Source organism: Schistocerca serialis, chromosome 8 (assembly GCF_023864345.2).
Source record: "Schistocerca serialis cubense isolate TAMUIC-IGC-003099 chromosome 8, iqSchSeri2.2, whole genome shotgun sequence".
NCBI lineage: Eukaryota > Metazoa > Arthropoda > Insecta > Orthoptera > Acrididae > Schistocerca > Schistocerca serialis.
This window is the reverse complement of record NC_064645.1, coordinates 548,428,662-548,445,514: the sequence shown is the minus strand read 5'-3', so window position 1 is coordinate 548,445,514 and position 16,853 is coordinate 548,428,662. Positions and strand designations below refer to the sequence as shown.

The 16,853-nt window shown below is 44.4% G+C and overlaps 1 protein-coding gene across 4 annotated transcripts in view; it reads right to left on the bottom strand.

The window, feature by feature from the left end:
* The window catches only part of LOC126416518 (daxx-like protein), a 154,535-nt gene extending 137,884 nt beyond the window's left edge, over window positions 1-16,651 (bottom strand). For 3 of the 4 annotated variants that reach the window (XR_007575478.1, XM_050084259.1, XM_050084261.1), the window contains exon 1: window positions 16,544-16,651. Coding sequence is in view for 2 of the 4 variants with exons in the window: in XM_050084259.1 (XP_049940216.1) it covers window positions 16,544-16,558 (15 nt within the window). In the remaining 2 variants the exon portion in view is untranslated. Of the gene's footprint in view, window positions 1-11,341; window positions 11,472-16,543 lie in introns of all 4 variants that reach the window. The other variant, XM_050084260.1, reaches the window with a different exon arrangement.
* Between the last annotated feature and the right edge of the window lie 202 nt (window positions 16,652-16,853).

The following is a 16,853-nucleotide window of genomic DNA, read 5'->3' as shown; positions in this document are numbered from 1 at the left end:
ATAAAAGCGGCGGCGGAAGGCCTCTTGAGGGACTGAGTCCTTAGGGCCCTGTGCCAAGTCGAGCCGAAGGCTAGGGCGACGAACACACCATGGGGGTGTATGCAAAGTAGCCCGGAAAGGAGGTGGAACAGTGAAACCCTGGAGCCCAGAGAGAAGCTCCTTGACGCGGACCGCTATTGTACAACCAGACCGGGGCCGGCGTTCTGGCATACGGACGACCGACCGCGGGAACAGGAGACGATAGTTTGGATGCCCGGGCGAGCTTAGAACATGGGCAGCATAAGCGGCCAGCAAACGTTGGCGTCGGAACCGCAGTGGAGGTACACCTGCCTCCACTAGTACGCTGTCCACAGGGCTGGTGCGGAAAGCACCAGTGGCAAGGCGTATCCCGCTGTGGAGAATCGGGTCCAGCACCCGTAACGCAGATGGGGATGCTGAGCCATAAGCCAGGCTCCCATAATCCAGACGGGACTGGATTAACGCCTGGTAGAGCCGCAACAGTGTAGAGCGGTCGGCGCCCCAGTGGGTGTTGCTCAAGCATCTCAGAGCGTTTAGATGCCGCCAACACGTCTGTTTCAGCTGCCGGATATGAGGCAGCCAAGTCAACCGGGCATCGAAAACCACCCCCAAAAACCTGTGGGTCTCCACCACAGCAAGGAGTTCGTCGGCAAGATAAAGCCGCGGCTCAGGATGGACTGTTCGGCACCGACAGAAATGCATAACGCAGGTCTTGGCTGCCGAAAACTGAAACCCATGCGCTACAGCCCAAGACTGCGCCTTACGGATAGCGCCCTGTAGCTGACGTTCAACAGCTGCAATGCCAGTAGAGCTGTAATAAAGGCAGAAGTCGTCAGCATACAGGGAAGCGGAGACAGAATTTCCCACGGCCGCAGCAAGCCCGTTAATGGCTATTAAAAACAGACAGACACTTAAAACAGAGCCCTGTGGCACACCGTTCTCCTGGACGTGGGAGGAACTATACGAGGCCGCGACTTGCACGCGGAAGGTACGACACGACAGAAAATTGTGGATAAAAATCAGCAGAGGACCCCGAAGACCCCATCCATGGAGCGTAGAAAGAATGTGATGACGCCACGTCGTATCGTACGCCTTCCGCATGTCGAAAAAGACAGCGACCAGGTGCTGACGGCGGGAAAAGGCAGTACGGATGGCCGACTCCAGGCTCACCAGATTGTCGGCGGCGGAGCGGCCTTTACGGAACCCACCCTGAGATGGAGCCAGAAGGCCCCGAGACTCCAGTACCCAATGCAAGCGCCGGCTCACCATCCGTTCAAGCAACTTGCAAAGAACGTTGGTGAGGCTAATGGGATGGTAGCTGTCCACCTCCAGAGGGTTCTTTCCAGGTTTCAAAACGGGGATGACAATGCCTTCCCGCCATTGCGACGGAAACTCCCCCTCGACCCAAAGACGGTTGTAAAGATCGAGAAGGCGCCGCTGGCAGTCCACTGAAAGGTGTTTCAGCATCTGACAGTGGATGCCATCTGGCCCAGGAGCGGTATCAGGGCAAGCAGCGAGGGCACTGCGAAATTCCCACTCACTAAATGGAGCATTGTAAGATTCCGGGTGGTTGGTGCGAAACGAAAGGCTCCGACGTTCCAGCCGCTCTTTAATGGAGCGGAAGGCCTGGGGGTAATTCGCAGAAGCGGAACTCATAGCAAAATGCTCTGCTAAGCGATTGGCAATGACGTCGGAGTCAGTACAAACTGCTCCATTCAGTGAGAGCGCAGCGACGCTGGCAGGTGGCCGATAGCCGTAGACGCGTCGAATCTTGGCCCAGACCTGCGAGGGAGTGACATGGAGGCCAATGGTGGACACATACCGCTCCCAGCACTCCTTCTTGCCTTGGCGGATAAGGAGGCGGGCCCGCGCACGCAGCCGTTTGAAGGCGATAAGGTGGTCGAGGGAGGGGTGTCGCTTGTGACGCTGGAGCGCCCGCCGGCGATCTTTAATCGCTTCAGCGATCTCAGGCGACCACCAAGGCACAGCCTTCCGCCGAGGGGACCCACAGGAATGGGGAATGGCAGATTCGGCGGCAGTAACGATGCCGGTGGTGACCGATTGAACCACCGCATCAATGTCATCGGTAGAGAGAGGCTCAAAAGCGGCAGTGGAGGAGAACAAGTCCCAGTCAGCCTTATTCAGAGCCCATCTGCTAGGGCGCCCAGAACAGTGGCGCTGTGGTAGTGACAAAAAGATCGGAAAGTGGTCACTACCACACAGGTCGTCATGCACACTCCATTGGACAGACGGTAAGAGGCTATGGCTATAGATTGAAAGGTCAATGGCGGAGTAGGTGCCATGCGCCACACTGAAGTGTGTGAAGGCACCATCATTTAACAGCGAGAGATCGAGCTGCGACAATAAATGCTCAACGATGGCGCCTCGACCTGTTGCCACTGACCCACCCCACAGAGGGTTATGGGCGTTGAAGTCGCCCAATAGCAAGAAAGGTGGCGGCAATTGGGCGACCAGTGTAGCCAGGACAAGCTGCGAGACATCACCATCCGGTGGAATGTAAAGACTGCAGATGGTAACAGCCTGTGGCGTCCACACGCGTACAGCGACAGCCTCTAAAGGCGTCTGGAGAGGGACAGACTCGCTGTGCAGAGTGTGAAGGACATATATGCAGACGCCACCAGACACCCTCTCATAAGCTGCTCGGTTCTTATAATAACCCCGATAGCCACGGAGGGCAGGGGTTCGCATTGCTGGAAACCAAGTTTCCTGGAGAGCAATGCAGAAGAAAGGGTGAAGGCTGATAAGTTGGCGGAGCTCAGCGAGATGGTGGAAGAAACCGCTGCAGTTCCACTGGAGGATGGTATTGTCCATGGCTGAGAAAGGCGTGACGGGACGGGGAAGGCAGATTACGCCGCTGGGTCACCTGCTGCCTCCGATTGAGCACCCGTGCTAGTGTTATCCATGGCGTCTGAGGGACCGGCGAGATCGAGGTCCTCAGCGGACGCCAGGATCTCCACCTCGTCCTCAGACGCAGATCTGGAAGGTGGCGGTGGGGCGGCTGCCACCGCGAGTTCCTTGGGCTTAGAGCTCTTCTTCTTTGATTTCTCACGCTGCTCCTTGGGTTTAACTGGCTGGGAGGGCTTCACCGATTCAGTCTCCGGGACTGAGGAGGATCGTGAAGCCCGTCGACCAGCTGATTGCGGGCACTTACGCCACTGGCGGTCGTCAGCCTTCCCACTGGTGGAAACCTGGGAAGGGAGGGACCCGAGGGACCCCTTGCGAGCGTGAGAAGCTGAAGAAGTTGGACACTTCTCTGGCTTAGAAGCAGGGACGGACGTCCCCGATGGGGGGGATGGTGTTGCCCCTGAGGTAGGTGGCGCAGGAGCAACCCGGTGGGTAGAGCCCCCCACTGGCAAGGGGGCAGGAGGAGTCGTACTGGTTATCGAGTTGGCTGGAAGTCGTGAAACTGATGGGGCGAGCACAGGTGTTGTAGCGGCGGCGTAGGATGACGTCATTCGCACGGGATGTAATCGGTCGTATTTCCGCTTGGCCTCAGTATAAGTCAGTCGGTCCAGGGTCTTATATTCCATGATTTTGCGTTCTTTCTGGAAGATTCTGCAGTCTGGCGAGCAAGGTGAATGGTGCTCCCCGCAGTTGACACAGATGGGAGGCGGGGCACATGGAGTATCGGGATGAGACGGGCGTCCGCAATCTCGACATGTGAGGCTGGAAGTGCAGCGGGAAGACATATGGCCAAACTTCCAGCACTTGAAGCACCGCATCGGGGGAGGAATATAGGGCCTGGCGTCACATCGGTAGACCATCACCTTGACCTTTTCCGGTAACGTATCACCCTCGAAGGCCAAGATGAAGGCACCGGTAGCTATCTGATTTTCCTTCGGACCCCGATGAACGCGCCGGACGAAATGTACACCTCTGCGCTCTAAGTTGGCGCGCAGCTCGTCATCAGACTGCAAAAGAAGGTCCTTATGGTAAATAACTCCCTGGACCATATTTAAACTCTTATGCGGTGTGATCGTAACAGCAACATCCCCCAACTTGTCACAAGCAAGTAACCGTCGTGACTGGGCAGAGGATGCCGTTTGGATCAGGACCGATCCAGAGCGCATTTTTGACAAGCCCTCCACCTCCCCAAACTTGTCCTCTAAATGCTCGACGAAGAACTGAGGCTTTGTTGAGAGAAAAGACTCCCCATCAGCTCTCGTACAAACTAAGAATCGGGGCGAATAATCCTGAGATTTACGTTCCTCCCACGGCGTGGCCAGAGAGGGGAACGTTTTCGGATTGTACTTTTCAGCATTAAATTGAGCCCGAGAACGCTTAGAGACTGCTGGCGGCTGGCCGCCAGCGAGAGATGATGTACCACGCTTCATTGCGGGTCATCCGCCCTGATGCCACCTACTCTGACCAAGGGCCCTCCCCACGGGTGCCACCCAGCCGCAGCAATAGCCACCTGGCAGGACGGCCATTGCCGGGAGTCCTGATGCCCCAAGGAGATGGGCATCTACTCCTTGGCATACGTGGGGAGTTAACGGCGCAGGCATCAGTAGAGCGATCCCTGTGTTGTCAGGGGGCTGCAACCAAGAGGGTACATGGCGGCCCCACCACAACGGACTGGCTACCGTGCTGGATCTTAGGTGCAAAAATGGCCAAGGTCGTCGTCGCAGTTAAAAGAAACACTGCAGAGTGCAGCGTGGTAATCGCCCAAGAGATCGAAAACGAGCGGGACACCATTGCAACGACGAGAAATCCGGCTAAAGGTCTAATTGCACGACGGAAACAGTGCACCATGTAAGGCGCCCTTCCCCAATTGGCTCGCTCTTCGGATAAATTTTGAAAGATGGAGGTCAAACCCGAGAGGGGACCATCACATAAGGCCGAAACGTTGGAGACTCCTTTTAGTCGCCTCTTACGACAGGCAGGAATACCGCGGGCCTATTCTAACCCCCGAACCCGCAGGGGGTAGAAAGAGTTCTGCTGAAGATTTTTCTAATATCGCTAAGGCCATTGCATACTGTGAAACCATACGTCATTATTCACTTCAGCAGTGTATGAGGGCACTTGTACATAGAGTTTGAGCTCTGCAGTTGCTGAGCATTGTCTGAATACAGGACATAGGACGGAGTCCCATAATGCTATGGCCCTTTCTATGGCCATGCTGCCAAACCCACATAAAAGAAAATTTAACTAAATGAGATACAAAATGTACACAAAGCAAGGAATAGTTCCCAGTGACGGGCATATTAGTTGACAGCAAGAGGGCTAAAATCTACAACAGAGCCAGCAGCAGTCACAGCAGTGTTTCGCTACTGCTCATAAGCTGGTCCCACATCAGTTTCACATAGAAAATGAAAGGTAATAAAATGAATTTCTAGTGCCAAACTAGAAACCACCATCTTCTTTGCTGTCATGATAAATATTTGACTATCCTCCCCCCCCCCCCCCCCCGAATATATCACAAATTGTGAGGTGATGACTGGGGGTGGACCCAATAGCACAGCTTCAAATGTAAATTATTGTGAGCAAAACAAGCAGTAATTACATTTATAATATTCGTTGTCACAAATGCTTGACTTTTTTTCAGAGTATGTCATGAATTCAGACGTGGTTAGGTTGAAGCGTGATAATTTGGTTGCAAGTTGTGAAGCCAATAAATGTGAAAGCTAAAAAAGCTGGTTGTGGCGACAAGCTGATCTGTAGCTTAGCATGAGTTTTAGGTTACATTGGAATGTGACAGTTTGGTTGCAATGTGGTGAAACCAACAAATGTGAAAGCTAAAATATCTCGTTGCAGTGACAGACTGATCTGTAGCTCAGCCCGAGGCTATGTTAGGTTGGAATGTCAAACAATGGAAAATTCAGGATGGAATGTAACAATATTATGAGAAGGAGAGTTGCTACTCACCATATAGCGGATATGCAATGTTACTTGTAATCCGTCTTTATCGCAAAATATTTAGGCCTATTCACATGACCGGTTTCAGTTCCTCTAGAACCATCTTCAGATCTGCAAATTTTGGTTACAGGAGTAGCCCCTCCACACTCAGCAACATGCAGCAGCATGTGAAGGTTGCTGTGTGTGGACGGGTTACTCCTGTAACCGAAATTTGAGATCTGAAGATGGTTCTAGAGGAACCAAATCCGGTCATGTGAATAAATATTAAGACGAACAGTAAGTAACACTGCATAAAAAAGTGATTGCAGTATCCCTGCAGACATTATGTCTGTTTTTGCAAAATTTAGCGGATATGCTGAGTTGCAGATAGGCACAACAAAAAGACCCTCATAATGAAAGCTTTCGGCCATTAACAACTTCACACACACACACACACACACACGCACACGCACACGCACACACAACTGCAGTCAGGCAACTGAAACCACATTGCGAACAGCAGCACCAGTACATGATGGGAGTGGCGACTGGGTGGGGGTAAAAAGAAGACTGGGGCAAGGAGGGATAGTATGTTGGGGTGGCGATCAGTGAAGTGCAGCAGGTTAGACAGAGGGCAGAGGAGAGGTGGAGAGGGAGGAAGTAGTGGAAAAGGAGAGAAATAAGAAGACAGAGTGTGGCGGTGGAATGACAGCTGTGTAGTGCTGGAATGGGAAAAGGGAAGGGGCTGGATGGATGAGGACAGTGACTAACTGTCCTTGTTCCCATACCAGCACTACACAGCCAGCATTCCACCACCACACCCAGTCTTTTTATTTCTCTCTTTTCCACCACTCCCCCCCCCCCCCCCCCAAATCCCCACCTCTACTCTGCCTAACCTGCTGCACTTCATTGTCTGCCACCCCCACCATACTATCCCTCCCCCTCCCCACCCCAGCCTCCTCCTTACCCCCACCCAGTCACCACTTCCATCATGCACTGGTGCTGCTGCTCGCTGTGTGGTTTCAGTTGCCTGAGACTGCAGTCTCTGTGTGTGTGTGTGTGTGTGTGTGTGTGTGTGTGTGTGTGTGTATTGTTGACAAAGCCCTTAATGGCTGAAAGTTTAATTGTGAGAGTCTTTTTGTTGTGCCTATTTGTGACTCAGCGTCTCCGCTATATGGTGAGTACCAACTTTCCTTCTCATAATATTGTTAGGTTGGAATGTAACAGTTCTACTTGAAAAAATTACATTAATAAACTTTGTTGTTTCATATATATTTGTTTCTTCTGAATATTTCACAAATTGCAAGGTTGTGGTTAGATTAGTACCTAACAGCATGGCTTAAATTATATTAATAATCTTGGTTGTCAAAAATTTTCCATTTCTTCCAAACATATTACTATTTCAGAGGTAGTGATATAGTAACACGAAAATTTGACACCATCGCTTCGAAAGATTTCGTATGTCTACTGCTCCCTCACTGGCTGCATAGACCCAGCAGCTGAAATGCCCTCTTGCTTCCCTTCATACCTCATGATGAGGGCTGTGACACTGCTGCATGGAACACTGACCAAGAGACTGGCGAATTCAGAATTCCTTTTATTCAGATTTGGCAGACCACCCACTAGTTTTGTTTGCTACCTGTCAATAGAATGCACTGTTATCTGGGTGCCTGACCCAGAAACTGTTGATTGGCACATTCACACTCATGTTTCATAAGAGTTTACACCTGCTTGGGGTTTACTAACAGAAGCCTACCACATCACCTGAAGAAGAGAAATGTAAAGTAGTGCACGTAAAAAAAATGATGATGTAACAACAGACAGGTTTAAACAACTTGACAAGTCATTCCTGAGGACTAAGAAATACAGGTAACTACAAAATGTAACAGCTTTAACTACATGGTCAATGAGTCACAATTAGAGTCAATCATGTCATATGGGGAATAAAGTGTGCAGATCTGAAGTGCAATGATATTAGAGACTCAGTGACACATAAAGCAAATGAAGTCTTCAGCTCATTGGAAAGAAACTGGGAAACTACAGTTTGTCTACAACAGAGATTCACAAAACACCTGTGCAAAATCATCTAAGAAAAGCAGAAATGCTGAAAGAGCTCAATACATATCTCTCACAAACAAGGGCTAAATTATACTATGGCCCATCAAAGCGCAAACGTTGGCAATATTTGTACTTGTATGGTTGGTGGTACCAAATGGAGACAGGCATCTGCAGAGGGAATTGTGAGCTGTTAACCAGACAAATGAATAACTCGCCTGACTTCTACACACATTGTTTTGGCCAGAAACTGGTGTTCATGACATAAATAAACATCAGAATATGCAATTTTACTTCTGGTGGCTGACCTGGACAAATTACATGCATTGGGTAAACAGCCCTTTCTTCAGTTTCTGCTATACAGCATACTGACATTTCTATTATGATCTGTAGCCTAGCAACGTCTAGATTAGGTGGGAAGACTGATCTGTAGCAGAGGCCAAGGTCTATGCAAGTGTGATGTGTCTCAACCTGTAAGTTCCATTAACACCACTCTTGTGTGCTGCAGATATTATTCTAATCAGAGCACATGGAAAGGGGATAGAGCAGTGTACTGGGGGTTATGTCCCACCAACCCAAAATAAATAAATTACTAACATCATATATACTTTCACAGACATTGCCTTATAATTTTATGACCTGAGTTTCTCAGTCTCTAATCACCTTAAATTACTACCACAGACTTTTATGCTGCATTTGATGTTCTTGTAAGCAGCCAGTGAGAAATATTGAACAGATTACTTCAGCCTGAGAGAGCACTCTCCTCTGAACACACAATTCGATTTCACTCAATTGCATTTTCAGCCATGGGCTCCGAATGTGTTTGCCTCTGAATGCTTTTCAAAGGAAGCAGGATATATGGTGGTACAAGTCTGTGTTTGAAGGACAAAAAGTTGGCAGAGGCACAAAAATAGGATCTAGGTTTCTGAAGGAACCCGAAGAGGAACCAACAAGTGTTTCTCCAAAGTTGTTCGAAGATGTACAAAGGACATGCTGCTCAGTATTGTCAAAGAGCACATTCTTCTAGGAACAACAGTAATTTCTGAATGCTTTAGGTCATACAAATGCATAAATGATGAAAGGTTCAAGCATTTTCTGTTCATCACAAAGTGACATTTAAGGTTCGCAAAATGGCTGTACACTCAAATAATGCAGAAGGCCCCTGGTCAGCCATAAGGAGATCTCTTCATGGAACCAGACAATGGAAAAAAACTTTTTGACAGTTATTTGTTTGAAAACATGTGGCACAGAAGATACAGTCAAAAGAAGGATTTATCTACAATTTTATGAAGAATGGGGCAACAATGTATAAGCCCTGGTGTGATGTGATGTTTTCAATAAAACGTTGGTGTTACCATCATTTTTATGTTTTCTGGAATTCCTTAGTTGATTCTTTATTTTTATTTTCTTGGAGGTGTGGTCTGCTTGCATGACTGGGCAAAAGGCCATTTGTTTACATCTGATACATGTTTCACTTCCTTTCATTTATGAAGCATCAACAGCGGCCTGTAATACACGACATTTCATAAATACAAAGAAGCGAAAACTGTGTACCATAATTCTCATTTTGTTGCTTAGACAGATCATAACTGCAAGAATATAATAATGATAATACTTGTGTCAAATAATTTCATATATGCTTCTGTGTATACCCGTTTTTCTGCAAAATTTCAGTTCTATCACATTAGGGGAGAGTGGTGAAACTTGATCAGTGGGAAGACTTGTTCTCCCATTACTTTGGCTGTTTTGGGAAATTAAAAATTTTTGCTGTTGAATCCATATATTTATACATATTAATTCTGTAAGCAATGATGGTGGTAACTGTTTCTTATAGAAGTTCATACTTTAAGACACAAAGTACAACCAAAAATAAAAGCTAACTGTAGGTTAGGGAGCATTCAGAAGCAATTTTGTTTACTCATGCCTTGTAGCAAGACTTGACCTTTAAGAACATAGTGATCCAGGGATCGATGTGTCCCTCTTCATATGTTTCCTAAACATTTAATTGTTTTCCTGCCATCACGTTACACTAAGGCTTATATAACACCCAACAAATCACATTATATAGACATTTTATTGTAATATAATGCTTTAAATTATGAAAATGAAACTTAGGCCTAGTAAATTAAAACAAAAATTATCATAATTTTTCTTTATACTGCAGAAACACTTGTCTCATATATAAAATGAAAAGAGGGAGCCGAAGCTAGGAAAAAAATTGACTCCAGAATTATGGAACTTGCAGTCATGGCTTGCCATGGAGAGAGACGCATCAAAGTAATTTCAAGGCTAACTGCTGATCTTAAAATATTGTGTTAGGAAGCAATTAAATCAAGATACTGACATTTCTTATTGTCCCACATTACATAAGTCTCAAGCATTTTCCACTGAGGAAGAATATTCTTCATGTGAATATTTGAAAACAGCAAGCAAATTACAATTGGGCCTGAGTGCAAAAAGAGATGTGTGAACTTGCATACGAATTTCCTTCTGAAAACAAAAAGAAAATTCCTAAAAATTGGAAGAGAGAGAGAGAGAGAGAGAGAGAGAGAGAGAGAGAGAGAGAGAGAGAGAGAGAGAGAGAGAGCAAAGTTCAAAATAACTGGTTCAGAGGTTTCATGAGAAGGCATCCTGAACTCTCTCTTCATACACCAGAAGGAACCAGTTTAAACAAAGGAAGTAGCTTTAATAGACACAATGTTAACACAGTTTTTTGATAATCTTCACCAGATTATAACTGAGAAAGTCCTTGGACCAGACCCAATTTGGAACATAGATGAAATGGGTTTTACTACAGTCCACAAACAAGAAAAAATTGTGTCTGTAAGAGAAGGGAAACAGGTAGGAAAAGTGACTTCTGCCGAGCGAGGCAAAATTGTAAAAGAATGCTGTGCAATAAATGCTATAGGATGCCACATCCCATCACTCATGATCTTTCCATGTGTGAACTGGCAGGATAGGATTCTGCATGGAGCTCTTCCTGGAACCAATGGTTCCACTCATTCCAGCAGTTGGATGAGGTCTGATAATTTTCTTCTGTTTTTAAAACATTTTCAAAAATATGTGAGGTGCAGTGCCGAACATGAAGTGCTTATTATCTTCAACAATAATGATAATCATATTAGTTTGGAATCTTTACATTTTGCGAAAGAAAATGGAATTACCCTTTTGACAATTCGTCCCCATACATCACATAAAATGCAACCTCTTGATAGGTCGGTGTATGGTCCAATGAAGGCATATTATAATTCCACTGCAAGCGACTAGATGACAGCACAACCAGAGAAAACTATCTCTCTCTATGACACCAGAGATTTTTGGTAGAGCTTTCCCCAAAGCTTTTACACCAAAGCAACAGGATCAGTCATTTTTGGGTTTCAGGCATATGCCCCTTTAACTCTGATGTACTTACAGATGATGAATTTTTGTCCACGTATACAACAGGCCACTTAGAATCTGTGATTCTCCAAGAGAGTATGTTTCAGTATCAACACCATCTTCCAGAACCAGACCACACCTCAAGGCAGCAGGTCGCATTGCAGCTAGATACAGAAGGAAACAAGCATCTAAAGTGATCCTAACGAACACTCTGATAAAACATAAACTTGCAGAACAATTCATAGCAAGAAATGCATGAAGACTGAAACCTGTGGGGCGACCTAAAAGACCGAATTTAGAAAATGAGAAACAAAAGAATAAGCCTAAAGTAAAATCTTCTGAAAGTGAAAACTCTCTTCATGTGAGTCTGATAATCACTTGGAGAGTTTGAGTAGCAATGATTCTGCTGAATTATTAGATGACGAACCAGGCACTGGAAAACCTATCATTGCAACCTTCCAAACAAAGAAAATTGAAAAACATTAAGTTAGAGAGATTATCAATGTTCCTGATGAAGAGAACTTCACTGTAAAATGTGTGAGAAAGATACAGGGCCAACGGTTCAAAAGGACAGAAGCTGAAGATATACGTGTGACACTGAAAGAAATGAGTGATTCCATCTCCAGCATTTTCTTCAAAGAATGACAGAGTTAACAAGTTTCACTTTTAACAGTGCCCAGTTCAAGGGCTTTAATATTCAACAATTAGCATGTTTGTCTATAATTTTGTCATGTTAAATATTTCAAACAGAGGCAACAATTATTGATCATTTCAAGAAGTGTACTTCTTTTCTTAGTATGAAGGTACTTTGTCTTTTATATCAGCTTGGATACACTAAACATTCAAATTCTAATTTTATTGTCAGTAACTTCAATTATTTAACACATATATTTGATAACTTAGTGACTTTTTGAAGATCTCATAACATGTTTTGCAGGCTACAAATTGCACTTCAATCAATGAATTTAGAGACCATGGATAATTTTGTTTTTTATGTTTCTCATGTTAATTTCTTTCATTTATAAAACTCAGTTACCTCTTTTAAATCTTACAGACAAAATAAAATTTGGTTTTAATAATGAATTGTTTTATTTACCACAATAAAGTGGCAGATCAAGTCTCTCCAAGTGTCTAGCACATAGTGAGACTTGATCCACTGTGCAAACTTTTAATTTTCAATTTTTTATGACGATACTAAATGGCAAAGGACTGAATTAAAAATATGGTCAGAAAGAGTTAAAACCTGACTATTTATTACTAATTTTAGTTCCTCTCTGAAGTTTACACCTCCTGTTTTAAAAAATAAAATGTTACCAACAAACACTACAAGGTAAGAGCACTGACAGCCCTTGTAAAACTGATAAAATTGCAAGAATATGGAGCAGAATCTGTCGAGATTCTTTAGCCCTGACATATGATTCTGAGTTAGACCATGAGAATAAAATGGATTAAATCTCATCACTCCTCCCTATGATACACACTATGCCAAAGGATGTTATGTTAAAATGCAATATTTGTTTCTCCCATGACTGAAACTAAAACATTGTTCTTACTGGCTACATGAATCAGTTGTCCTTCCATCTAAGCTTTCCTTTGTCTGTCCCGCCACACATTACCAACGTACCCTTCAAGGTAAGAGCAATGATGACCCTTTGAAAAGTTTTACTGAAACAGAAGAGATAGTGAATTTACTTGATGAAAGGAGAAAATACAAAAATGCAGTAAGTGAAGCAGGCAAAAAGGAATACAAACGTCTCAAAAATGAGATCGACAGGAAGTGCAAAATGGCTAAGTAGGGATGGCTAGACAACAAATGTAAGGATGTAGAGGCTTATCTTAAGAGGGGTAAGATAGATACTGCCTACAGGAAAATTAAAGAGACCTTTGGAGAAAAGAGAACCACTTCCATGAACATCAAGACCTCAGATGGAAACCCAGTTCTTAGCAAAGAAGGGAAAGCAGAAAGGTGGAAGGAGTATATAGAGGGTCTATACAGGGGCGAAGTTCTTGAGGACAGTATTATGGAAATGGAAGAGGAGGTAGATGAAGATGAAATGGCAGATATGATACTGCGTGAAGAGTTTGACAGAGCACTGAAAGACCTAAGTCGAAACAAGGCCCCGGGAGTAGACAACATTCCATTAGAACTACTGACAGCCTTGGGAGAGCCAGGCCTAACAAAACTCTACCATCTGGTTAGTAAGATGTACGAGACAGGCGAAATTCCCTCAGACTTCAAGAAGAATGTAGTAATTCCAATCCCAAAGAAAGCAGGTGTTGACAGATGTGAAAATTACCGAACTATCAGTTTAATAAGTCACAGCTGCAAAATACTAACGCGAATTCTTTACAGATGAATGGAAAAACTGGTAGAAGCTGGCTTCGGGGAAGATCAGTTTGGATTCCGTAGAAATGTTTGAACACGTGAGGCAATACTGACCCTACGACTTATCTTAGAAGCTAGATTTAGGAAAGGCAAACCTATGTTTCTAGCATTTGTAGACTTACAGAAAGCATTTGACAATGTTGACTGGAATACTCTCTTTCAAATTCTGAAGGTGGCAGGGGTAAAATACAGGGAGCGAATGGCTATTTACAATTTGTACAGAAACCAGATGACAATTATAAGAGTCGAGGGACATGAAAGGGAAGCAGTGGTTGGGAAGGGAGTGAGACAGGGTTGTAGCCTCTCCCCGATGCTATTCAATCTGTATATTGAGCAAGCAAGTAAAGGAAACAAAAGAAAAGTTCGGAGTAGGTATTAAAATCCATGGAGAAGAAATAAAAACTTTGAGATTTGCCGATGACACTGTAATTCTGTCAGAGACAGCACAGGATATTGAAGAACAGTTGAACGGAATGGACAGTATCTTGAAAGGAGGGTATAAGATGAACATCAACAAAAGCAAAACGAAGATAATGGAATGTAGTCGAATTAAGTCAGGTGATGTTGAGGGTATTAGATTAGGAAATGAGACACTTAAAGTAGTAAAGGAGTTTTGCTATTTGGGGAGCAAAATAACTGATGATGGTCGAAGTAGAGAGGATATAAAATGTAGACTGGCAATGGCAAGGAAAGCGTTTCTGAAGAAGAGAAATTTGTTAACATCCAGTATTGATTTAAGTGTCAGGAAGTCGTTTCTGAAAGTATTTGTACGGAGTGTAGCCATGTATGGAAGTGAAACATGGACGATAAATAGTTTAGACAATAAGAGAATAGAAGCTTTCGAAATGTGGCGCTACAGAAGAATGCTGAAGATTAGATGGGTAGATCACATAAGTAACGAGGAGGTATTGAATAGAATCGGGGGAGAGGAGTTTGTGGCACAACTTGACTAGAAGAAGGGATCGGTTGGTAGGACATGTTCTGAGGCATCAAGGGATCACCAATTTGGTACTGGAGGGCAGAGTGGAAGGTAAAAATCGTAGAGAGAGACCAAGAGATGAATACACTAAGCAGATTCAGAAGGACGTAGGCTGCAGTAGGTACTGGGAGATGATGAAACTTGCACAGGATAGAGTAGCATGGAGAGCTGCATCAAACCAGTCTCAGGACTGAAGACAACAACAACAACAACAACTGAAACAAGTTGATAAAATTGCAAGAATATGGAGCAGAAGCTCTTGAGATTCTTTAGCCACTGACATACAATTCTGAATTAGACCATGAGAATACAATCAGAATTAATAACAACGTAACACATGGAGGGGTATAAGCAACCATTTATCCTAAATTACATATGTGATGGAATGAGAAAAAACGTAAAAATGTAACACAATGAGAAGTACTCACGGCCATATATTTCTTAATGATTTAGCTACAGAGCATAAGTGTACATGTAGAGCATGATGAACAGGTACTCTGTTGAAATATTTACTAGGTTTAGTAAAGCAGCATATCTGACAAGACTCCAGAATGATTCTACTGCCTACAACACATCACATGTACGGGCCACCAGCACAACTGTGGGAGGGTAGGACTTATGCACAGGCAGTTGTTTTCCTCACTCCATTTGAAAGTGGGACAAGAAAGGAATTGACCAGCAATGGTACAAACTACCACCACCATGCGCTATACAGCGGTTTCTAGAATGTATGTTCATAACGTGGAGGTCACTTTTAAAATTCTAGGAGATGGCAGAGGGAGCTCTAAGCCTATCCAATGACAGTAAAAGTTAAAGACTGGACCCCCCTTGCATTTTGAAAATGGCCTGAATGTTGGGAACATTAGACTTCCCTACTGGTCAATTTGTTACCACAGCCAGATTTGTTGCTTTCCCATTCATTGGCTTCGCCAATCCACAACCAGATTGCCATTTTGCAACCTAATCTAGACCTTGGGCTGCACTGCAGATCAGACTGTCACCACAGCCAAGATTTCATGGGGGAGGGGGCGAGGAGAGACCAATGCATAACTTTAGGCAAAATGATAGTGTATTTAGAAAACTTCTGGCTCACTTATAAATAAACAAGAACTCTTTCCTTTTCCTCACACTCTCTGTGAATGAGACTAATTGCAGACTAATTGAAAAAAAAAAAAAAAAAAGAGAAACATAATGGCTTATTACGTACTGGTACTTGTTGCAACAAAAGTAGGTTATAAAATGTGAACTCGGCACTGATACACAAATCAGACGATTAGTGAAGCATTATGAAATATTACAGCTAAGAAAGTAGACACTATTAAGAAAAATTATAACTTGCAGACAAAACAATAGAAAAAATTTTACAAGTTTAAAATAAAAAGTATCACGAAATGTCAGATTAGATAAGACCTATGACAAAATAAAGGAAAATAGAATTTTAGCATATGGTTCAATGGTGTTAACGCTCTCCCCGAGGAAAAAGAGAAAATTATAAAACACGGTTTTACATAGAACCTGATGAGCCTAGCTACTGATGGTTGATCTGAAGGAGGGGACCAAACTGCGAGGTATCTGTCCCATCGGATTAGGGAACGATGGAGAAGGAAGTCGGCCGTGCCCTTTCAAAAGAACCATCCCGGCATTTTCCTGCCATTAGCGATTTAAGGAAATCACGGTAATCCTAAATCATTATGGTCGGACACGGGTTTGTACAATCGTAATCCCGAGTGCGAGTCCTGTGTACTGCACCACCTCGCTCTGTTGAGATTCTTTAGCCACTGACGTACGATATACTTTGGTATAATTTCTCTTATTAAAGTACTGACTAGTACTAGTACGAAAGGTTTCAAGAAAACAAAACCAATCTGTACCATTTCCAAGGACATCTTTGAATTCGAAACTACTGCCTCTTACACACGATAACAACACTTATGACGTTCACCACAAATCGCAAACAAACAGTTATCGACAAGACCATGGCAATACTACAAATTTCCGTCATCGATATATCGATAGTTCTTTATCGATAGCGGGTCGAGACAAATTCCAAACTGGCCGTCACGTCACATCACATCACGTCACGTCACATCATGCACTTCAAAGCATTCCATAAGGTATTCGGAATAGCCGCATTCACACTGCCCGTCACGTCACGCCGCGGCGCCGACATTTATCCCAGTT